This window comes from Phalacrocorax carbo (genome assembly GCF_963921805.1).
Source record: "Phalacrocorax carbo chromosome W unlocalized genomic scaffold, bPhaCar2.1 SUPER_W_unloc_5, whole genome shotgun sequence".
Taxonomy (NCBI): Eukaryota; Metazoa; Chordata; class Aves; order Suliformes; family Phalacrocoracidae; genus Phalacrocorax; species Phalacrocorax carbo.
Window position 1 is genome coordinate 375274 of NW_026990256.1, and position 24669 is coordinate 399942.

Genomic DNA, 24669 nt, shown 5'->3' on the forward strand with positions numbered 1-24669 from the left:
GGTGTACCTGCTGCAGCATGGACTTATCCTTGGGGCATGTTGTGGTTTAGCTCCAGCCGGCAACTGAGCCCCACAGAGCCGCTCGCTCACTCCCCCACCGGTGGGATCAGGGAGAGAATCAGAAGGGTAAAAGTGAGAAACCTCGTGGGTTGAGATAAGAACAGTTTAATAATTAAGCTAAAAATAATAATTACAGCAGTAATAATATAATTAAAAGCAAAAGAACGAGAGAGACAGGAATCCTGGGGTGGGGGGGAGGGGGAATAAACAACCAAAATAAACAAGTGCTGCAACCGCTCACCACCCACTGACCCGACGCCACCAGTCCCTGAGACGCGACTGCTCCACCCCGGATGTCACATGATATGAAACATCCCATTGGCCAGATTGGGTCAGCTGTCTTGGCTGTGGCCTCTCCCCTCCCAGCCTCTTGCCTATGTGGCAGAGCATGGGAAGCACGTATTGTAGGTGTTCCAGAGCTCCACCATGCTCCAGTGCAGTATGGATCAGTCCATGGCAAATAGTAGGGCTGTGTTTCCACCCCGGAGCAGTTGATTCCAGGTGTACTGGACACCCCTTCAACTGAAAGCAAACTGTGGCCTGCACTCTGCTGCCAGAGGGATTGAGAAGAATGCATTAGCGATATCAGTTGTGGCATACCACTTGGCTGCCTTGGACTCCAGTTCGTATTGAAGTTCTAGCATGTCCAGCACAGCAGCACTCAGTGGCAGAGTGACTTCGTTCAGGCCATGATAGTCTACTGTTAGCCTCCACTCTCCGTTACACTTCCGCACTGGCCATATGGGACTGTTAAAGGGTGAGTGGGTCTTGCTGATGACTCCTTGGCTCTCCAGTAAACAAATGAGCTCATGGATGGGAATCAGGGAGTCTCGGTTGGTGCGATATTGCCGCCGGTACATTGTTGTGGTGGCGATCGGCACCTGTTATTCTTTGACCTTCAGCAACCCCACAACAGAAGGGTCCTTCGAGAGGCCAGGTAAGGTAGACAGCTGTTTCATTTCCTCCGTCTCCAAGGCAGCTACACCAAAAGCCCACTTGTAACCTTTTGGGTCCTTGAAATACCCTCTCCTGAGGTAGTCTATGCCAAGGATGCACGAAGCCTCTGGGCCAGTCACAATGGGGTGCTTCTGCCACTCATTCCTGGTTAGGCTCACTTCAGCCTCCAATACAGTTAGCTCTTGGGATCCCCCTGTTACTCCAGCAATACTGATGGGTTCTGCCCCTATATAGTTTGATGGCATTAAGGTGCACTGTGCGCCGGTGTCCACTGAAGCTTTATACTCCTGTGGGTCGGATGTGCCAGGCCATCGGATCCACACAGTCCAGTAAACCCGGTTATCCCTTTCCTCCACCTGGCTGGAGGCAGGGCCCCTCTCTTCCTTATCATAGCATTCGCAACTCACTTGTAAGTGTGAATCAAAAGCCTCCCTATTAAGATCAGAACTAAAATCTGCGCTTCTACTCCTCTGTCTGGGGACTTGTTCACTGGAAATTGGAGCAGCAGCTTTCCTGGAAGAGCCTCCCTGAGTGACAGTTCTTCCTTGCAACTCGCGTACCTGTGCCTCTAGGGTCGAGGTAGGTTTTTTCCATCCCATCTCCTCATTTCCTCTCCGTGGTCACACAGGTAGAACCATAGAATGGCCCATGGTGTATATCTTCTCCTTTGAGGAAAAGGATGCTTATTCCTAATGGCTGAGACACTACTCCGTACAGGTGGGGAGCAGGACATATCTTCTTTGAGCTGCTGGACCTCTTGGGACAGATTCTCCACAGCGAAGATGAAGGAAGAAGAGCTATTTCCTTTGTAATCCCGGAGTTTATCAGTCACATCCCCCACCATTGGTGCCTCCTCATCTTTCCAGGACATTACTGCCAGTGAGTGTACATGGGATGATTGTGCGCTCTGTACAAACTTCCGCCACATGGGTCATGTGCATTGGGCTTCATCTGGATCTTTGGGTGACTGTTCATTTTCCAGGTCACCATAAATCACCTCAAACACAGCTAATTCCCTTAGATACTGGGTACCCTTTTCCATGGTTGTCTATTTTCCTGGGCGATATGTAACATCTTCTTTAAAGGGATACCTTTCCTTCACTCTGGACAGGAGTCGCCTCCAGAGGCTGAGGGCTTGTGGTTTTTTCCCCAATTGTTTTGTCAATGCCCCCTTCCCCAGAAAGGGATCCCAGTTGTTTGGCTTCCTTCCCCTCTAATTCCAGGCTACTGGCCCTGTTATCCCAGCATTGGAGCAGCCACGTGGCAGTTTGCTCACCTAGACAACAGCCGAAATCTTTTTGCATATCTTGCAACTCACTCAAGGACAGGGATCGGGTGGTTTCCATTTAATTTATAACTTTTTACTCTTCCTCTACTCGTGATGACCCTTCTTTTCCATCATCTCTTTCTAAACGAGTTGATTTCCACTTCCAAGATTTTTTCTTGTGTATAGGGGCGACAGATACTGACACAGGTTAATTCTCTGGTTCAGCCGCAGTGCTTGTCGCTTTCTGTTCAGGTCCAGAGGCCTTATCCTCCCCTTGAAGGTACTGAATAATGTTGAACTGTGCTCTGTAGGCATGGGCCAGGCCCCAGCACATTGTAGTGATCTGTGTCTCTCTGGAGTTGCCAGGGTGACAACATACTTTCTCCAAATATTCTACTACTTTTTCAGGATTCTGCACTTGTTCGGGGGTAAAGTTCCAAAACACTGAGGTGGTACCCAAAGTACAGTAAGGGCTCCAATACAAAACCCAAATACCAGATAAAGCTCAAGGTCAGTATTTGATTAACGAATCTCTTAGGCAAAACATTGCTAATCACTACAGAGCGCAGCAGACTGCACAAACCAACACCCATCTTGAACATGTACTGTAAAAATGAGAGCATGGTGCTGTGACCAGCAACTTTTATTACCTCAAACCCTTCAAGCTCCACGTTGGGCACCAAAAGAGACTCTTGTGGTTTAGCTGCAGTCAGCAAGTAAGCCCCACAGAGCCGCTCGCTCACTCCCCCACCAGTGGGATGGGGGAGAGAATCAGAAGGGTAAAAGTGAGAAAACTCATGGGTTGAGATAAGGACAGTTTAATAATAATAAATAATAATAATAATAATATCAATAATATAATTAAAAGGAAAATAACGGAAGAGAGGGGCGAAACCTGGAGGGGGGGAGGGGGAATAAACAACCACAACAAACAAGCGTACAACCGCTCACCACCTGCCAACCCTACACCACCAGTCCCTGAGCCACAACCGCTCCACCCCGCGCCAACTCCCCCAGTTCATATGCTTGTCATGATGTCATATGGTATAGAATATCCCATTGGCCAGTTTGGGTCAGCTGTCTTGGCTGTGGCCTGGCCCCTCACCTCCCAGTTTCTTGTGCACCTGGCAGAGCATGGGAAGCTGGAAAGGTCCCTAACTACTATAGGCACTACTTAGCAACACTTAGATGCTACTTACCAACAGCCAAAACATCACTGTGCCATCAGCACTATACCAGCTACAGTGAAGAAAATTAACTCTGTCCCAGCCAAAACCAGCACAGGCCACAAATCCTTCAGAGGTATACCTGCTGTGGCACATACATAACTAAGGCCACAGCTGCTTTGAGATATACCTGCTCTGCCATGGGCTTATACACAGCCACAGACACTTTGGGGTGTCCTGCTCCCACAGTCCCTTTGACTGAAGTTCACACTGGAGTTCCAGCCTGTCCAGTACAGCAGCACAGAAATAGCAGCAATACTTTGGGCATCCACCAGCCCAGGCACCTGACCATTGCTGTTATCAGAATGTTCCGAGGCACAGCAGATTAAGATGATAAGCAGTACAGCAAGCAGTGAAAGCAAAAAGAAGCTACTAAAGAGCACTAGACTCTTAACACACAGTAAGGCAGGCAAGCCCCATGGCTGTAGCTGTACGCTTCTACGGGAGAACTTATCTTGGGTCGCATATCTCCGGGACACAGGGCTCTACCCACCCTGGGGACAGTGATGCACAGACATCAATATGATGGATGCAAAATGTCCGTCTATTTAGCTGCGTCACACGCTTATATAGCTCTTGCGCTTCCTGTTCCTGCCACTCTTATGGGGAGGAGTCTATCTTTCCGTCACATCCCGTAATCTTCCGGTCGCCGATCCCTGTCTATTCCCCTACACATGGCAAGCACAGAAGCCAGCCGATTAATAGCCTAACAGCAATAACAGCTATAAATTCCATCTAGCACATTCCAATCAATTCTGTTGTTATCTCAAACCCTCCGAGCCCCATGTTGGGTGCCAAAAAGGGCTGTCGTGTTTTATCCCCAGTCAGCAACTAAGCAGCACGTAGCCACTCGCTCACTCCCCCCTGGTGGGACAGGGGAGAGAATCAGAAGAGTAGAAGTGAGGCAACTCATGGGTTGAAATAAAGACAGTTTAATAGGTAAAGCAAAAGCTGCATACACAAGCAAAGAAACGCAAGGAATTCATTCGCTACTTCCCATGGGCAGGCAGGTGTTCAGCCATCTCCAGGAAAACAGGGCTCCATCACGCGTAACGGTTACTTGGGAAGACAAGCACCATCACTCCAATCGTTCCCCCCTTCCTTCTTCCCCCAGCTGTATATACTGAGCATGATGTCATATAGTATGGAATATCCCTTTGGTCAGTTGGGGTCAGCTGTCCTGGCTGTGTCCCCTCCCAGCTTCTTGTGCACCTGGCAGAGCATGGGAAGCTGAAAACGTCCTTGACTAGTGTGAGCACTACTTAGCAACAACTAAAACATCTCCACAATATTAACACTATTTTTAGCATAAATCCAAAACATAGCCCCATACTAGCTACTGCAAAGAAATTTAACTCTATCCCAGCTGAAACCAGGACAATTACTCTTGAATCTACGCTTCTTAGCAAAAAGCATCCTGCTCCCAAATATGGGTACATTATTAGGATTCAAAGATGGATTCTTTTCCCTTTGAAAAATAAGGCCATAAAGAAAATTGCTATAATGTAAATTATAGAACTTTTACTTTTGTCTATAACTCCCAAACCAGCATCAAGGTAAATGGAGAAAATACTCTAGGGAACACAAGATTATGAGGCTACTGTGTGTCATGGTTTATAGCTGGGATAGAGTTAATTTTCTTCACTCTAGCTGGTATAGTGCTGTGCTTTGAAATTAGCATGGAAAAAAAAACAAACCCTGTTGAGATAACACACAGATGTTTAGGCTGTTGCTGGGTAGCGCTTATACTAGTCAAGGACATGTCTAGCTTCCCATGCTCTGCCGGGTGCACAAGAAGCTGGGAGGGGAGGGGGCACAGCTAAGAGAGCGGATTCAAACTGACCAAAGGGATATTCCATATCATGTAACGTCATGCCCAGTATGCTACCTGGGAGGGGCTGGCCGGGGGAGGGAGGGAGCAATCGCGGCTCAGGGACGTGCAGCGTCGGTCGGCGGGTGGTGAGCGGTTGTATCGGTTGTGTTTCCGTGGTTTTTTTTCCTGTTTTCCCTTTCCCTTCCTTTTCCCTTTTATTATATTAACATTATTGTCATTATTATCATAATCATTTATCATTATCATTTTATTGTAATCATTAAACTGTGCTTACCTCAACCCACAAGTTCTTTTGCTCGTCCGATTCTCTTCCCCATCCCACAGGGGTGGGGGGGGTGAGCGAGCGGCTGCGTGGTGTTCAGTTGCCAGCTGAGGCTGAACCACGACACTGTGTTATTTAGGAATTTTCCTTTCCATTATTTTGTACAAAAACTAGTATGGGAAATATTGCAGTTAATGGCATAACATGGAGTTGTGATCAGGAAAAAGACAAAACAAACCAACCATTTTGGGATCATAGTTTGTAAACTTGAAAGTGCTTTTTCTTCTCATTTGCACATGATACCTTTTTTCCAGAGTTACTACTAAGAATGTCCTTCATTTTTTGGTGCAGTGGTGTTATTTAGTAGTGAACTACGAGGAAAGGCCACATGACTAGAACAGCCAATATAGGTCACTCACAAAACTATCAGAGTCTGGATGGTGATGAGAAAGTCTGGCAAATGCTGATCTAAAAGTTGGTAAGAATGTTGCCTTTGCAGACATCTTAATATCTAATTTGTTTTGGCTACCTATGATGTTAGGACTTTTTTGAGATAGAGAGATAGCTTTCTCCTCTGTACTACTGTATTTATTAGCAGTCATCCAGATCTACAAGGCAGCTTCTTATCTGTTTCTATTATGTATTTGAAATGAAGTACCAGGATATAGCTTTTTTTGGGATATTCTATATGGATAAGCCCACACAGAATCTTTTAAAATATTTTTAATTTAAATTATTCTTATAAGAATTATTATCGCTAAATTCAGCATTTCCTAGATGAAGTTTTTTGCAGTGGTTAAGAGCCCTTTTTTCATAAAACTGTGTATTATTTTATAGGGCTGCAGCTTTCAGGTTTGTTGTTTTTTGTTTTCAACGGTGTAACTTTTTACCATAATAGAACCAGATTAACACAATCACTTGGTTTAATTGCAGATTGGCAAAAGAAAAAGTTATGTATGAAAAAGAAGCAAAACAGCAAGAGGAAAAGATTGAAAAAATGAAAGCTGAAGCATGTGATGATTATGGAATTAAGAAGCAGGTAAACTATCCTAAAACTTGTTTTATAAAATCCTTCTTTGCTCTGATTTAATCATATTCATCCATAAATAAAAGAATCTCCTGTACCTTTTTCCAGACTCCCATTATATAAGTACTAGACTAAAATCCTATCAATTACAAAAGTCATAATATGCATTTGTAGAAACTTCCTTTCCTCCAGAACTGTTAAATTATAAGGAGACTGGGTATGGATTGTTTAACACTTGGTGTCAGGATAGCTATCACTCACTAACAATGGGTATAGTTTAGAGTCACTATTACAATATGATTAAATTTTTCTTGGAAGGTTCCCCATAAAGGACAGTTGTTACAAACACTTGGTACATGCCCTGTTGGAAAGAGGAGTGTCAAGTTTCCTTGTCACTGAGAGAAGGCTTGGGTTTGGGAGATTCATTTATGTTCTTTACAGAAGTGTGGCATGTCTGTGTTTAACTGTGAACTTTATTTTCTTTCAGCTAAATGTTATCTTTTAACTATGTTTTCCCAAGCATTTCCCAGATGTTTTCTCTTAAATCTTTACAGAAACTGAAACTGTAAAATAAAATTATTTTCACTTGTTTCAGTGGTCTGGTGACTTCATGTTATAGAACCTACTGTTCTCTCATCTTCATTTTCAAACAATGGAAGAATAGGTTAAAAAACACCCAATATAAAAATAAATGAAAAAAAGCTAGAAGACAGCCATTTTAGAACAAACTAAACCAACTTTTTTAAGTTCAGATTTCAGTTCATGCATGCACGTCCTACCTTGCTTTCATTATGCCATGAAAAAGAAATACAAATAAAGAATTTGTATACAAATAAAGAATTGTATTTATAGAGCTAGAGCTGTCTTCTGCCTCACCACAGACTGAGACTCTGAGATCCTACAGAAATAGTATTTCTGAAGATCTGCTGGTACTAACAAGAACTAATGAAAGCAATTCGTGTTTTTAGTGTACCCACTCATCAGATTCTTTGACAGCACTGTGGTATTTCCACAGTGACCAGGCAGGATATCAAAGTCAAAAACAGCAGAAGCTGGGAATTTTTGCTGTGAAATGAAATGTTACACACTTCTTGTGGTTTAGCCGGCAATTCAGCCCCACACAGCCACTCACTCCCTCCCCCAACAGTGGGACTGGGGAGAGAATCAGACCAGTAAAGCTCGTGGGTTGAGATAAGAACAGTTTAATAATTAAAACAACAACAACAATGCAATGGAAAGGAAAACAATGAGAGGCATGAAACCATGGGCAGGTGGGGAAGGGGAATTAATCGCCAAAACAAACAGCACATCTCACAGCCACAATTACCACTGCCCCACACACCAACCGCCCCCAATAATATACTGGTCATGGCATCACATGCTATGGAATGAACATGCCATTGGCCAGTCGGGGTCAGCTGCCCCGGCCATGGCCCCGCCCCTCCCAGCCTCCTGTCGACAGGGCAGAGCACAGAAACCTGGAAAGGTCCCTGACCACCACAAGCACCACACTGAAGAGAATTAACCCCTTCTCAGCCAAAACCAGCACATTCTCCACCCCTTATTCCATACCATTTACACCATGCCCAGGTCCCATACCATCCAATGCAACCTTACCAACCACCACCCCTCCCCTTCCCATCCTTTAACATAATACACAGACATCATTCCCTTAGTCTATGGACCTTCCCTGTAAAATGTCCATTAAAATGTCCATTGAGTTCACCCAGTCCATGACTCTGGGCTCCATCTGTCCTAACAGTCTTTCAGGGTGGGAGAGATGGTGTGTGTGGCATTGGGTTGCTGCATACCGAGTCAGTCATCATTCCATCACTGCTGCACTTTGCTTGTTTCATCAAAGTCCATCCCCAATGGATTGGGAGGCTTGTACTCTGATATCATTGACACACCATACAGATGACACACAATATTATATAGCAGTTCGCATTATGCCATTCAGTTCATTGGCTGTTTTACCTCAAAATAAAATCCCCTTGAGGCACACATTGGACTTCTCCATCCTCCCGCATCACCCACCAAGTGCACCCAGGTCCTCGAGCAAAAGCAATCCCATGAATGGGTTTGCCTTTGCCTGAGGCAGGAAGAACCCAGACTGTTTTGCCCAGCATACTTTTTATGTGCACTACAGGGACTCTATCCCCTTCCACAGTATGTAGCATTACTGACTGGGCAGGGCCAGCTCAATTGGCAGAGCCCCTCATGTTGACTAACCATGTAGCTTTTGCTAAATGTGTATCCCAGTGCTTGAATGTTCCACCCCCCATTGCTCTCAGTGTAGATTTTAACAGTCCATTGTACTGTTCAATTTTCTCAGAGGCTGGTGCGTGATAGGGGATGTGATACACCCACTCAATGCCATGCTCTTTGGCCTAGGTGTCTATAAGGTTATTTCGGAAACAAGTCCCATTCTCTGACTCAATTCTCTCTGGGGTGCCATGTCGCCACAGGACTTGTTTTTCGAGACCCAGGACAGCGTTCCGGGCAGTGGCATGGGGGACGGGATGTTTCCAGCCAGCCGGCCGTTGTTTCTGTCACTGTAAGCACATGGCGCTTGCCTTGACGGGTTTGTGGGAGTGTGAAATATAGTCAATTTGCCAGGCCTCCCCATATTTATATTTCAGCCGTCGTCCCCCATACCAGAGGTTTACCCGCTTTGCCTGCTTGATTGCAGTGCACATTTCACATTCGTGGATAGCCTGTGCGATAGCGTCCATGGTCAAGTCCACCCCTCGATCACGAGCCCACCTGTATGTTGCATCTCTCCCTTGATGGCCTGAGGTGTCATGGGCCCACCGAGCTAGAAATAGTTCACCCTTATGTTGCCAGTCCAGATCCACCTCAGCCACTTCGATCTTGGCAGCCTGATCCACCTGCTGGTTGTTTCGATGTTCTTCAGTGGCCCGACTCTTAGAGACGTGAGCATCCACATGACGCACCTTTACAACCAGGTTCTCTACCCGGGCAGCAATATCTTGCCACAATGTGGCAGCCCAGATGCGTTTGCCTCTGTGCTGCCAGTTGCTCTGTTTCCATTGCTGTAGCCGCCCCTACAGGGCATTTGCCACCATCCAGGAGTCAGTATAAAGATAGACCACTGGCCACTTTTCCCATTCAACAATGTCTATGCCCAACTTGACAGCCTTTACTTTTGCTTTACATCTTCTGACAGTTTGTTTTACAGGTGGGCTTCTTCAGCACATGTCACCTCCTCCTCTGGTGATAATCTTTGCCTTCTGGCCAGTCCATAATCACTTCCAAGATTCCTGGGCGACTGGGGTTTCCTACTTGAGCCCGCTGGGTGATCGGTGCAACCCATTTACTCCACGTAGCATCAGTTGCATGGTGTGTAGAGGGGATGTTTCCTTTGAACATCCAGCCCAGCACTGGCAGTCGGGGTGCAGGAGCAACTGTGCTTCAGTACCAACCACTTCTGAAGCAGCTCGGACCCCTTCATATGCTGCCAATATCTCTTTTTCAGTTGGAGTATAGCGGGCATCGCACCCTCTGTATCCCTGACTCCAAAACCCTAGGGGTCAACCTCAGGTCTCCCCATGTGCTTTCTGCCAGAGGCTCCAGGTAGGGCCATTCTCCCCGTCTGCGGTGTAGAGCACATTTTTTACATCTTGCACTGCCTGGACTGGTGTAAGAGCTACTGCACTTACTATCTCCTGTTTAATCTGTTCAAAGGCTTGTTGCTCATAGCCCCATTTGAAATAGTTTTTCTTCCGGGTCACTTGATAGAAAGGGCTTACAATCAGACTGTAGTCTAGGATATGCATTCTCCAAAAACCCACAATGCCCAAGAAAGCTTGTGTTTCCTTTTTGCTCGTTGGTGGAGACATGGCTGCCATTTTGTTGATCACATCCATTGGGATCTGACGACGGCCATCTTGCCATTTGATTCCTATGAAATGGATCTCTTGTGCGGGTCCCTTGACCTTACTTTTTTTTATGGCAAAACTGGCCTTTCAGAAGGATTTGGATTATTTTCTCTGCTTTCTCAAAAACTTATTCCGCTGTGTTGCCCCACACCATGATGTCATCTATGTACTGAAGGCATTCTGGAGCTTTTCCCTGTTCCAGTACAGTCTGAATCAGTCCATGGCAAATGGTAGGGCTGTGTTTCCACCCCTGGGGCAGTCGATTCCAGGTGTACTGGACAGCCCTTCAAGTAAAAGCAAACTGTGGCCTGCACTCTGCTGCCAGAGGGATTGAGAAGAATACATTAGTGATATCAATTGTGGCATACCACTTGGCTGCCTTTGACTGCAGTTCGTATTGAAGTTCTAGCATGTCTGGCACAGCAGCACTCAACGGTGGGGTGACTTCATTCAGGCCACGATAGTCTACTGTTAGCCTCCACTCTCCGTTACACTTCCGCACTGGCCATATGGGACTGTTAAAGGGTGAGTGGGTCTTGCTGATGACTCCTTGGCTCTCCAGTAAACAAATGAGCTCATGGATGGGAATCAGGGAGTCTCGGTTGGTGTGATATTGCTGCCGGTACATTGTTGTGGTGGCGATCGGCACCTGTTATTCTTTGACCTTCAGCAACCCCACAACAGAAGGGTCCTTCGAGAGGCCAGGCAAGGTAGACAGCTGTTTCATTTCCTCCGTCTCCAAGGCAGCTACACCAAAAGCCCACCTGTACCCTTTTGGGTCCTTGAAATACCCTCTCCTGAGGTAGTCTATGCCAAGGATGCACGGAGCCTCTGGGCCAGTCACAATGGGGTGCTTTTGCCACTCACTGCCAGTTAGGCTCACTTCGGCCTCCAATACAGTTAGCTCTTGGGATCCCCCTGTCACTCCAGCAATACTGATGGGTTCTGCCCCTATATAGTTTGATGGCATTAAGGTGCACTGTGCGCCGGTGTCCACTAAAGCTTTATACTCCTGTGGGTCGGACGTGCCAGGCCATTGGATCCGCACAGTCCAGTAAGCCCAGTTATCCCTTTCCTCTACCTGGCTGGAGGCAGGGCCCCTCTAGTCCTGATCATAGCATTCACAACTCACTTCCTGTAAATGTGAATCAAAAGCCTCCCTATTAAGATCAGAACTAAAATTAGCACTTCTACTCCTCTGTCTGGGGACCAGCTCACTGGAAATTCGAGCAGTAGCTTTCCTGGAAGAACCTCCCTGAGTGATTGTTCTTCCTTGCAACTCACGTACTCGTGCCTCTAGGGTCGAGGTAGGCTTACCATCCCACCTCATCATGTCCTCTCCATGGTCACGCAGGCAGAACCATAGGGTGGCCCATGGTGTGTATCCTCTCCTTTGAGCCAAAGGATGCTTATTCCTAACAGCTGAGACACTACTCCATACAGGTGGGGAGCAGGACATACCTTCTTTGAGTTGCTGGACCTCTTGGGATATTTTCTCCACAGCAGAGACTAGCGAGGAAGAGATATTTGCTTCATAATCCCAGAGTTTATCAATCACCTCCACCACCGTTGGTGCCTCATCCTCTCTCCAGGACATTACTGCCAATGCATTTGCATATGAGGATGGTGCGCTCCATACGTACTTCTTCCACATGGTGTCATGTGCACTCAGCTTCATCTGGATCTTTGGATGACTGTTGATCCTCCAGGTCACCATAAATCACCTCAAGCATACCTAATTCCCTTAGATACTGGATGCCTTTCTCCATAGTTGTCCATTTTCCCGGGCGATATGTAACATTTTTGAAGGAATACCTTTCCTTTACTCCAGACAGGAGTCACCTCCAGAGGCTGAGGGTTTGTGTCCCTTTTCCAATTTCTTTATCAATGCCCCCCTCCCCAGAAAGGGATCCCAGTTGTTTGGCCTCTTTTCCTTCTAATTCCAGACTACTGGCCCCCTTATCCCAGCATCGGAGGAGCCAGGTGGCAATTTGCTTCCCTAGACGAGAGCTGAAATCTTTTCGCATATCTCGCAACTTGCTTAAGGACAGGGACTGGGTGGTCTCTATTTCATTTATGACTTCTTCCTCCTCCTCTCCTTGTGATGGCCCAGCTTCTTCATTATCCTGTTCTAAACGAGCTGACTTCTGCTTCCAAGTGTTGTTCTTGTGGATGGAGGCAACTGATACTGGCATGGGTTGATTCTCTGAGTCAGCTCCAGTACCTGTCATGGGGGTTTGAGTGGCCACAGTGCCTGTCATCGGGGCTGGAGTGACCACAGTGCCCGTGACTTTGCCTTTCAATCCAGAGACCACCTCTTCCCCTTGGGGGCACTGAATACTGTCGAGCAGGGCTCAGTACGCATGGGTCAGGCCCCAGCACGTTGCAGTTTTCTGTGTCTCTCTGGCGTTCCCAGGGTAACAACATGCTTCCTCCAAATATTCTACTAGTTTTTTAGGATTCTGCACTTGTTCAGGGGTGAAACTCCAAAACACTGGGGGTGCCCACTGCCCTAGGTATTTGCCCATGCTGTCCCACATGCCCTGCCACTCGTAACTATCAACCCCCACACCAGCAAACAAAAACCAAATTAAAACAACACCCCACCCCCCCCACCCAAAAACCCCAAACCAAAAAAGCACACTGTTTTTTCATCTGCAAAAGGCAGGTGAGAATTTTGGAATTTAGGGGGAACCTTATAACAATTTATTGGCAGAAAAAACCCATAATATATTAAGAGCAGTATTTGGGGGAAAATACTATGAAAGAAAATATTTTCATAAATTTTATATCTCAAAATCACACTATCTTCAACCACGAGACTGTTAGGAAAAAGGGTTAAGTATTTTAATAAAATACTAAATTGAAAACAATTTTAGTAATAAGTGAACTATTTTATACAAAACAGATTCGCACAAATTAGAAAAAAATTATTAAAAGACTTTTGATGTATTCTATCTGGTGTAAATTCTGCATATAATTTCTGTAGAGTGTCATGAAGACCCCTGACTGGTAGCAGCAAATAATGAAGTTGTTACCTCCATGTTGGTGGGGTTTTTTGGGTTTTTTGGGTTTTTTGTAATGAAGCCTTAGTTTCCACACAGTTGTAATGGTTCTTGATATATGAAGACTTTACACTGTGCTTCACGATACTTTATCTGTAATAGAAACTTTTCACTGTATTTGCTCATGAATGCAGACTAATGGTAGGAACCAGTAGTTTTCTGTATTTCTGTAGTTGTTGATTTGTCCTGTACATAAATAACATCCTTTCCCATCTCATGCTTTTATCTTGATACTTGTGAGTATGAGAAGAGCCTGAGGTATCTACTCCTTATTTCCTCTCAGTGGGATTGTAGATCTACTCTGGAGTTTTTGTTAACTGTCAGCATTTTTACTGATAAATGATAATTTTTATATTTTTTAAATAGTTATCCTACAGTTCCAAATGATTTCTTGTGTAATGTCATTTCCAGATGAATTAAAAATCCAATGGACTTAACATAGAATTTAATATCTGCATGCCAAAGAGTACATACAGTCTTGCTAATACACAGTTTTTCTCCAATTAGTAGTGAAAACAGCAATATTTCTCTTGCTTTGTTGAGTGAGAGGTAGAATATTTCCTGAAACAGCTAAAAAGAAATACATTTGAAAACAATTTATATTGTTTTGGAAAATTATTTCTGAATATGAGAATGAGCTGCTAACCTTGTTACTGGAAGAGTTCTAGCTGAAAGGAACATTGTAATGTTCTGTAACTTTTTCATTTCTAAATGCCTATTTAGCATCAAAGAAATACTCCAGTTAGCTCAGTTGGCTTTTTAATTTTAATTTTACTTCAGTTATTCAAATTTACTCTTTCCACCCCCCACCCTATTGGTTCAAAGTGTCAATCTTCTCACCAATCAAGTACGGTAAGATTAGGTGAAGCATACGGTTTCACTGCAGTCTGATTATTTTCATAAGTTTTTTTTTTCTAAGAATATATGATCTTTGCTCAATAATATGAACTCTGTAACTCTAGCTGCTTAGGTAAAGAGGCAGTGGAAATACTAATGAAGGGTCTAATGCTCCCCCTTATGTATTTAGACAGTATCCTTAACAAGCACAATGTGCTTCCTTAAAAGCTAGCAACTTGGATTTCTCTGTACTAAATACAGAATAATATTCATAACATACAGGTGATAATATAAATGTTTTCAATCTGTGGTTTTATTGCCTAATGTGCTTTCTGAAAGAGACCAAATGATGAAAAAAATCATTACTGTGATCTTCCTTTTTCCCTTCTGTTTTCCAGAGGCTATTTTCCTTTTTATCTAGGCAGGTGTAAATACCTTTTGAATTCCAGATTTTTATACTGAATATTAATGGTACTTGTGCAATATTTGGAATAAGTTAGTATGGCAACAGTCCTATGGTAGAAAAGACTTGCCACCAAGATAGGACATGATTAATTTCTTCTGTAGTTGGGCTCATTTTTCCTCTCCTCTAGAGGGAGGAAAAAAATCTGGACTTAATTTTCTGCCTTCTGTCTATCTAGGGAACTTCCCATGTCTGTTCTGCCTCCAATTTTAGCACAAATATTTCTCCGGGTATTTTGCCTCCACAAAACAGATGGGGGATTCCTCCCAAACCTTCAAGCTTAATCTAGAACACCTCCTAACCAGCCTGCTATCTTTTAGCAAAGCATGCATTCAGAATCTATATGCTATCTTAACAAACAAACAAGAAACAACAAAAACCAACCCTCTAAACCTCTCCCCCAGGCTTAACCTCAGCAGAGAGAAAATTTGGTTATTTGTCCTAAAAAAGTTGAGCCATTCTTGTTGGGAAAGCAAGTCTGTCTTTTGTCAGTGTTTTCTTTATGCTACTCCCAAAGAAACCTCTTCATTCAGATGTTTACCACCTCTCACCTGTTTACAGGGTGAGGCTTTATATTTGCATCAACATGGATCTGTTCAGGTAGAATTTTGAGTTGTTGGGAAGAAATGTGCTGTCTGCTGATTAAATGACAACTTTCTGTAATGAATAATTCCATTATCATCCTCTAAGTTAATTTTAAAGGAGCAGCATCTGTAATTTATGATATGGAGTATTTAATTAAAAACTTTTTCAGTGGAGGACATGGAGTTTTGCTTCTGTCCTCTGAACAGTATCTCCATTTTTCAGCTTCAAGTTGTGAGAAACTGAACTAAGGTATTGTTTATTAAGACTTATGTTAAGCTCAATGTAAAGCATGCGAAGAATACCTCCCAGGCGTGCTTATGCAAGATAACCATCAGATGTCCAAACTTATCGACAGAGATAAGACAAGCAATCCCATATCACCAGGAAGCAGGAAACGACCCCCTAACAACAACTGAAGCATGCGAAAAGTACCTCCACTATCTCATTGAACATGGAAGTAAAGATGTATAAAGAGAGACTGTTTGAACTGCTCAGTACGGCAGTTGGCGGAGCGCAGACTCCCCTGCCGTCCAGCGCTGTATTTGCTCATATTCTACTTGCTACAATTAATAAAATTCTAATTGGATTATGATCCATTGTGGTCTCAATTTATGACAAAGTCATGTGGTGTTCTCCCTCCATCCCCTGCTGCTGGCAATGAAGAAAACCTTACAGTTGTACACTAGTGGAAAACAGCCAGCGACAAACTGTTTTCCAAAAAGACCAAAGGAACCTGTCTGCCTTTTATGTCCTAAAGTGATCTGTTTTAAAAGAAACAGGATCGGTCTTCACCTGAGAGGGGCTGCAGAGAAAGCTTGTTTGAAATACTAAGGCATTTAGATCTAGAGGGTTTTCTTCTCCTCTAGCTTTCTTGCAACAAATGGTAGTTAGTTTGTGGTTGATACATGGCCATTTCAGTGCCTGAAATGCTCAAGCACTATAGAAACAAAACAGCATTCTCCAGTTCTTTACTGCCAGCTTTTGTTTGTGGCCCTTCAGAAGTGTTTTGATCAAATGTATTTGGCAAAGAACTCACAGCAGACTGCAGCATGTTCTATATTATAATATAGATATATATTATATAGGCATTAATATATAGATACATATTATATAGATATAATATGTATCCTATATTTGTGGATAGCTCAAGCTTTCTTTTGGGCCTGCTCTGTGAAAATAAAACAAGTTGCTTCAAAAGGAGTTGAACTAATGAAACTTGGTTTCCTACAGGGGTTTTTTTTGGGGGTGGGGTGTGTCCCCTCTGTATTCCTCTTAATGCTGTATCTCCTGTGATCTTCTGCCTTCCATATACCCAGCTTTCTCCTACATCACCTATGCTGTCCTACTCCATGTGTCCCCTTGCCACCATCCTGGCACAGCACCTTGTGCCTATATATTACTTGATTACCAGGGAGGTGAGAAGTAATACCATGCTGTGGATTTAAGTTACAAATATGTTGATTAGCCAACCAGTAGCCTGAGCATCGCTGTTTACTTTGTGCTATGAGTCTTTCCCTTAGTAGGATTATTAATTTTGGAACTATTGGTGTTCATGATGCTTAGAGATGACCTTTTTATTTTTGGGGCCTCTGTCGTGGGGGTTTGAGTGGCCGCAGTGCTTCTCATTTTCCTTGTCCTTGTCTTTTTAGATCCAGAGACCTTCTCTTCCCCTTGGGGGTACTGAATAGTGTTAAACAGGGCTCGATAGGCGTGGGCCAGGCCCCAGCACTTTGAAGTGATTTGTATCTCTCTGGAGTTCCCAGGGTGACAACATACTTTCTCCAAATATTCTACTAGTTTGTCAGGATTCTGCACTTGTTCGGGGGTGAAACTCCAAAACACTGGGGGTGACCACTGCCCTAGGTATTTGCCCATGCTATCCCACATGCCCTGCCACTCGTAACTATCAAGCCTCGGGGCAGATTTCTGGGTGATATTCTTAAGTTGCTTAGTCAAAACCAAAACAACATGCCCAGAAACTAACAATAAGTGCACCTTAACCACCCAAGGATGTTCAAGATACAAAAAGGTTGTTGTAAGAAAGGCACAGGCATCATATATCAAAGTTGCAAAGATACCATTCTGTATTTCCTCCATATAAAACCTCTCAGAGGAGGAGGTATAATTGCTAATTGCCTCAACAAGGTGGTATCCGAAGTACAGTAACAGTTTCAGCAAAAACCCCAAATACCAGATAAAGCTGAAAACGAGTGTTTGCATAACAAATCTTGTAGGCAAAATATTACTAATCACAGCAGAGCGCAGCAGACTAAAGAAACCAACACCAATCTTTAACACCAACTGCAAAAAGGACAACATGGTGCTGTGACCAGCAGCTGTTATTATCTCCAACCCTTGAGCCCCACGTTGGGCGCCAAAAAGACTGTTGTGGTTTAGCCGGCAACTGAGCCCCACAGTCGCTCGCTCACTCCCCCACCGGTAGATGGGGGATAGAATCAAAAGGGTAATGCTCATGGGTTGAGATAAGAACAGTTTAATAATTAAAATTTTAAAAAAAACAACAACAAAAATGCAATGGAAAGTATAACAATGAGAGGTGTGAAACCCGGGGGGGAAGGGAGGGGGGAGGGGAATGAACTGCCGAAACAAACCACACACAACGCAGCAGCTCACTGCCCGCCTACGTGACACTGCGCCGCTCCCGAGCTGCAAACTGCCCCTCCTTAATATACTGGTCATGGTGTCACATGGTATGGAATGAACATGCCAATGGCCATTTGGGGTCAGCCGTCCCCACCATGGCCCTGCCCCTCCCAGCCCCCGCCACGTGGCAGATTGGGGTAAGCTGGAAAGGTAGCTGACCCCCCACAGTGAGAAGAATTAACCCCTTCTCAGCCAAAACCAGCACAACAAGAAATTCAATTTGCTTCTCTCTGTACATACTTTTGTGCTTTATTGCTTTTATCTTAATACATTATTTAGATGCAGTTCAGTTACTCCATTTTTTTAAATACTTATATTTGGCATTGTAATTCACAGAAGCCTTGCAGATATTTATGGGTTTTGCAAAGTTAGATCAGTTTCATGCAATAACTTCCTCTGTGACTGGCTTATAATTTAAACTCCTTAGAATTTAGTCAGAAAGTTTCTAGAATGTGTTGGGGGAGGGCTGCTGTTTCAATTTTGATAGAATTTGGAGAGCAAATGCTTTTTAAAAATTCCAGTCCTAAAGCTTAGCTAATTATTTGAGCTTTTGACTTTGCTTTATTATATACATTTGTAACAGTAAATGGTCCATCTGGGATTATCTTGAAAAAAGTGTTTTATGTATAAGCTATCAAAGTTTGCATAGATAGTTCAGTAATCAACTAACAATCTTGGTTCCACAAAATTCCTGTTCCAATCTCCAACCATTTGCACCCACTAAATTACAGGATTCCTCTTCCTTCTGTTTTTTGTTATTGCATAACTGCAGGCAAATGTAAATAAAACTCAGGTACCCCTTTGGATCTCAGTCAAATTCTGTTTTGAACAGTGGTTAGGGTAGTTTTGTTCTTTTCTTACAGCAGCCAGGACTACAGCTTATAAGCCTTCCCAGATCACTTATTGAGTGGCATATATCAAATAAGTTACTACATTCCATATCACCCACCAGCTTTACAACACACAACTATTTAGCAATACTGGCCCAAGGAAGTAATTATTGGATATTCTCACTCCTGTAGGTATTCTTTGTAGAACAAAGTTGTACATAAAGCAGAAGGCATCAGAGAATGGTTTGGGTTGGAAGGGACCTTTAGAGGTCATCCAGTCCAACCCCCCTGCAGTGAGCAGGGACATCTTCAACTAGACCACATTGCTCAGAGCCCCGTCCAACCTGACCCTGAATGTTTCCAGGGATGGGGTCTTGTAGGGGAATAGACAGGGATCGGCGACCGGAAGATTACGGGATGTGACGGAAAGATAGACTCCTCCCCATAGGAGTGGCAGGAACAGGAAGCGCAAGAGCTATATAAGCGTGTGACGCAGCTAAATAAACGGACATTTTGTATCCATCATATTGATGTCTGTGCATCACTGTCCCCAGGGTGGGTAGAGCCCTGTGTCCCAGAGATATGCGGCCCAAGATAAGTTCTCCCGTAGAAGCGTACAGCTACAGGGTCTCCACAACCTCTCTGGGTAACCTGTTCCACTGTTTCACCACCCTCATAGTAAAAAAATTCTTGCTTATGTCTAGTCTGAATTTACCCTCTTTTAGTTTAAAACCACTACCCCTTGTCCTGTCACAACAGGCTTTGCTAAAAAGATTGTCCCCATCTTTCTTATAGACCTCCTTTAAGTACCGAAAGGCCGCAATACGGTCTCCCTGCAGCTTTCTCCTCCAGGCTGAACAACCCCAACTGTCTCAATCTGTCCTCATAGGAGAGGTGCTCTGGCCCTCGGATCATTTTTGTGGCCCTCCTCTGGACCCACTCCAACAGTTCCATGTCCTTGCTGTGTTGAGGGCTCCAGAGCTGGATGCAGTGCTCCAGCTCAGATCTCACCAAAGCAGAGTAGAGGGGCAGAACCTCAACCATGCTTCTTTTGATGCAGCCCAGGATACCTCATTCTATAGAAGCTACAATCTATTCCTTCACTGCTCAAAGTGTAACATTCAGACTGACTAGTCTTATTTTTAATACAGTCCAATGCTGAATGCTTAAAAGACAGTGATGAGAACTAGAACATGGGGGTACTTAATTTTTTTAAAACATTTGTCACCCATCTTTGCTTCATCAAAGTAGACAGGTTTTGCCCTAGATTCTCTGAAAGGAAATTAGAAACATAGTTTTTAAACCCCTTCTCTCAAAAACGACTTGAACTAAGAACTTAAGCATATGATACTTCAGAATTATGATAACGATGTACTACAAAAGGCCTTCCTGTATGCATAAATACATTCTTAGCCATAGCTTATATTCCCTTTTGTGATGACAGTGTTCCCTTCAGTACAGCAGCATTAATACTGAAAGAATACAACATAAGAATGACAGAATGAAGTAAGCCATTTAAAGTGAAAGCCTTGTGTTGCAGGTTATCCTGAATGCAGAAGAGGTTTCATACTTAGATATCTAACCTATTTTCATTTCTAAATAGATTTAACATTACTGAACACACCTTTTCTTCTCAGTGGTTGGATTTCAGATCTAGAAATGTTCCATGAAATAAATGTTCCCTTATATAAATATGAAGTTTTCTACAGGAGGAGGCAGGATGTTCAGATTTGGTGGGGTGCCAGTTTAGTAATTTTGTTCAAAGTGCATGGTGAGAATAATCTTTCTCCTAAAATGAAGCACAAGGATAAGCAATAACTTTTTTATGCATAATAAGCATCAAAAATATGAGCCTTCTTGCTTTTCATTTTTATTTACCTTTCTCTTTCAGTCAGAGCTTCCTGCAGTGTGCACACAGTGATCAATAATTCAATAACTTTTTTCATGCAGTAATTATCTCTATGTGGTATTATCTGAACACTCTTTTTCTTTATTACCCAAAAGACACAGGAGATATTTATATAACCAGCTGATCCCAAATTTAGATGAAGCTGCTTCACAACAGCAGGAGAAAGTTTGTTTTAAAGAGCCTTTTTAACAAATGCTGTATGGAAAGCTTACCAGACAGTACCTTTTTCTAAGGAAAAAAATTATTCTAAATACTCTTTTACACTTAATGCTTTATATTTAATTAAGCACAAAGTAAATGAAAGTGTCCTGTAAATTAACTGAGTTTTAAGTAATTATGCTAAGTGTGTCTTTAACAAAAAAGCCTGTTCAGAAAATAGGTACCACTGTTCTGAAGTTCCTAGATGATGACTGGACTACTGATTTTTCAGAGTAAAGACTGTATCTTTAGAAAAATAACATTCCTATCTGGAATACATTCTCATTTCATTGGCTTCTAATTTTCACAGATTGAGATCTTACAAGAGTCACGAATGATGATTCCAGACTGCCAGCGCAGATTAGAAGTTGCACACGCAGATCTTACTCAACTACTAGTAAGTATAGCACCAAAATCCACTGATCAAGAAATGCTGCTGTTCCTTGATGAACTTGCATAAACATGGTTGTCTGTAGTGCAATTGCAGCATATTAGAACTGGATTGAAGAATTACTTTTTAATAGGTCCCAAGACTAGCATCCTATAGCATACCAATTTTAGATAACCATTTTAGATAACTGTCTTTGCAGACTTGGTCTTCAGTCTATGAAAACTGTGTGTGTTAGAATATTAGAAGCTGTCTTTAAGGGAGTGCACACTCAACATACACTTAAATACTGAACTGTTAGAATGCACTCTGAATTCCTGTGAGCTACATGATCAGAAAAAATAGTTCACTTTAGGTAGTCTTTCTAGATCATGTAGATGTATATAATATGCTTGTAGTGAACTGAAATAGTCAAAATACTTCGCTTACTATTTTTATTATGCTATGGACAAGAAACAAGACAGCTGAGTCCTTACTGAGTACTGCTTATATGATTTATCAGCGAGATGAGAACTAGTGCCACATTTTTAAGATGAATACCTGCAGGAATAAATAGTATCTTGTACAAATAGATTCACTGGAGATAGTCATGCTTATTTTAAAAGCTGATTTTTCACCAATAATTCTGCTACACATGTAAATGCTACTGTGAGGCTAAAAATATGCACCGTAAATTACACCTCAGACACATTTGACAGATAAAATGCAAATCCCTTTTCAAAGGAAAACTCAAGGTGTCTTATCCTCAGGTGGTATGCCTCTACTGTTTTCCAAAATAAATGCTCAGTACCTGGCAGGATTTAGGGTCCTTTTGTCATTCAGCTGGTTACTTGACAGTTAACTGGTCTAGATTTCAGCGGCACGCAGAAGCGACACTATTGATCTATACGCTGTGCTGTACAAACAAGGAATGTGGGGAGTTACTATTCTTAATAAGAATTTGGAAGTCTTTAAAGGTTGCTTTCTGTTCTTAGCTCACCTTCAGTGCCTAAAATCAACTGTGTAGTAGTATGTTTTTTCAACTGTCAATCTCTGCTTAGGCTTTTTCCTAATGGTACTCTTGTTCTGAGTTCTGATGTCACTGGTTTCAGTTATGCTGTCCTTGGTTTTAAATATTTATTTAACAAAATAAAGGTATGCATAGGTCAAATCTATTCACACATGACAGCCATTATCCTGGGCCTTAAGCAGGATAAAAGAAACTACCTGTGCTTTGAATTATGTAAGTCTAGTGCTTTCAATAATGATATATCCCTTGTTTCATAGTTTCCTTCTTAAATTTAATCCCATGTCCATTATTTTCAAAGTACTCAAAAGTTTTGGTTTTAATTCCAGGAAAATGAAAAAGAATTGGAAGAAGCCGAAGAGTATAAAGAAGCACGTTCCATACTAGAATCAGTGAAGCTGGAAGCCTAGAAGTTTTTCAGTACTCTCTTTATATGCATTAGCACTGGGTCCATTCCACACTTTCATTTGACTATGGCTCTATTACTGTTGTTGGCTTGATAAGGTTTATGCAAACTGGCCTTTCTCAAGATGCATCAAATAAAGGATGTTCTGAAACATCTGTGTGTTCCATATTCAGGCAAAATAGAAACATTTCCAGTTCACATCAGTTACAGAAAGGAAAAAATAAAGCGTATTTAATGTAAGCATAATAGCAAATATACAGAACTTAATCTGAACAATTCAGGCTAAGAAAGTTTAGCTATGTAAGGAATGTGAGGGACCAATAAATACTTTAGAGGCACTTTATATTTGAAATAATTTCAAGCCATTATAGCATAACAATCTGTACTGAAAGAAGAGATGGAGTAAATGACCCTTCAATGTCACCCATCTTTTTTCTGTGATGCAATTTATTTGTAGTTTTATCAACTATTACTCCTTGTTTATCTTTGAGCCCAAGACAGATTTAAGAGCTGATTCCAAATATTTTTCAAATTTCCTGGGGTTGATTTGTAGAGCCCAATTCACCCAATTACCATTGATCAAAATTCTGTTACTTTTTCAACAAACAAAATTTAGCAGATGACTAGTATGTTGTCGGTTGGATCTTCTGGTAATGGTTCTGGACTGAATGCTTTTCCTGAAAGCACCTTAGCTTAAGTGAGCTTCTTTGAACAAAGCTTAAACCCCAGAAGCTGAAAGAGAACTAACAGGTAAAGGAACAATGCTTACTCTGACTGGAAAACCAAACATGTACAAAAACTGTGGTTCTTTCAGAATGGCTTCTCTAAACAGCAGAGAGTAAGCTCTGATGAACAAGAAAGCTTTTTACATTACTTTTTATAGTTTGAAAGTTTTTTGGCATGTTCCTTAAAGGCAACACAAAGCACAGTGTACCTTTTGTGTGGTGCTATATTGAATACTCTTATTAAATTTTTTTTGTTAATTTGCCTGAGTTTGGGTAAACTGCAGTTTCAGTACCTCTGTTTGTGTACCTTACTCTCAATGTGCTTAACATCTACTTCTCCATCACTCTTAAGCACTGCTCTGACAGATCATCAACACTGCAAGATTTCAGATTAACTGCAGAATGACCTACTTTTGAAGTGACTCCAGACCAGGATTAGACAGCGCTAAGAGATAAAACCTGTTTGTGACAACATTATGGCATCATAAGTGTATATGCATACCTTCTTACTAGCATTGAGTCCTAGGCATGTAACTGCCAGACACTGCCCTTTTCACAGGGCAAATGAACTGCTACTAGGAAGAACATCTGTTTTTGCATATTCATTTCAGTCAGTTTCTTCTATGAGCCTTCACCAGGAACAGTGGCTGAAGCAGACCTCTGTCCTGTTTGAACCTTGTCACACTAGCTTTATTGATGCCTTTCAAAGTCTACCTAAGATTGACATGAGCTGTATTTACCCTTACATATGATGATACATGTTCATTTATCACTCAGAAATTTTCATACTGCACTCTTACCATGAATACATTTTTATGCCCTGAACATTTCTCTCTTGCTGACAGAATAATTTTAAGAAGTTTCTCAATTATTTGCCAGCTGAACAAAGCATTTGTTTTACTGAAAGGCCACAGCAGAACAGGAATCCAAAGGTGATTTTAGAAGAAAAAAGTCGACAGAAAATAACAAATTGTAAGTAGGTTATAATAATGTCTTGTGCCCATTGCTTTGATCACATGCTTGCTAGCTACTAGCTGCTTTTAAGTTTAACCCTTGCA

General features: G+C 42.6%; 1 protein-coding gene across 1 annotated transcript in view; it reads left to right on the forward strand.

Annotated features, from left to right (window-relative positions):
• LOC104047445 (tubulin-specific chaperone A) overlaps positions 1-23037 on the forward strand; it is a 59335-nt gene extending 36298 nt beyond the window's left edge. The window contains exons 2-4 of the mRNA XM_064439997.1: positions 6540-6645; positions 21397-21483; positions 22810-23037. Coding sequence (XP_064296067.1) covers positions 6540-6645; positions 21397-21483; positions 22810-22890 — 274 coding nt within the window. The 3' untranslated portion in view covers positions 22891-23037. The remainder of the gene's footprint in view (positions 1-6539; positions 6646-21396; positions 21484-22809) is intronic.
• Positions 23038-24669: the final 1632 nt, after the last annotated feature.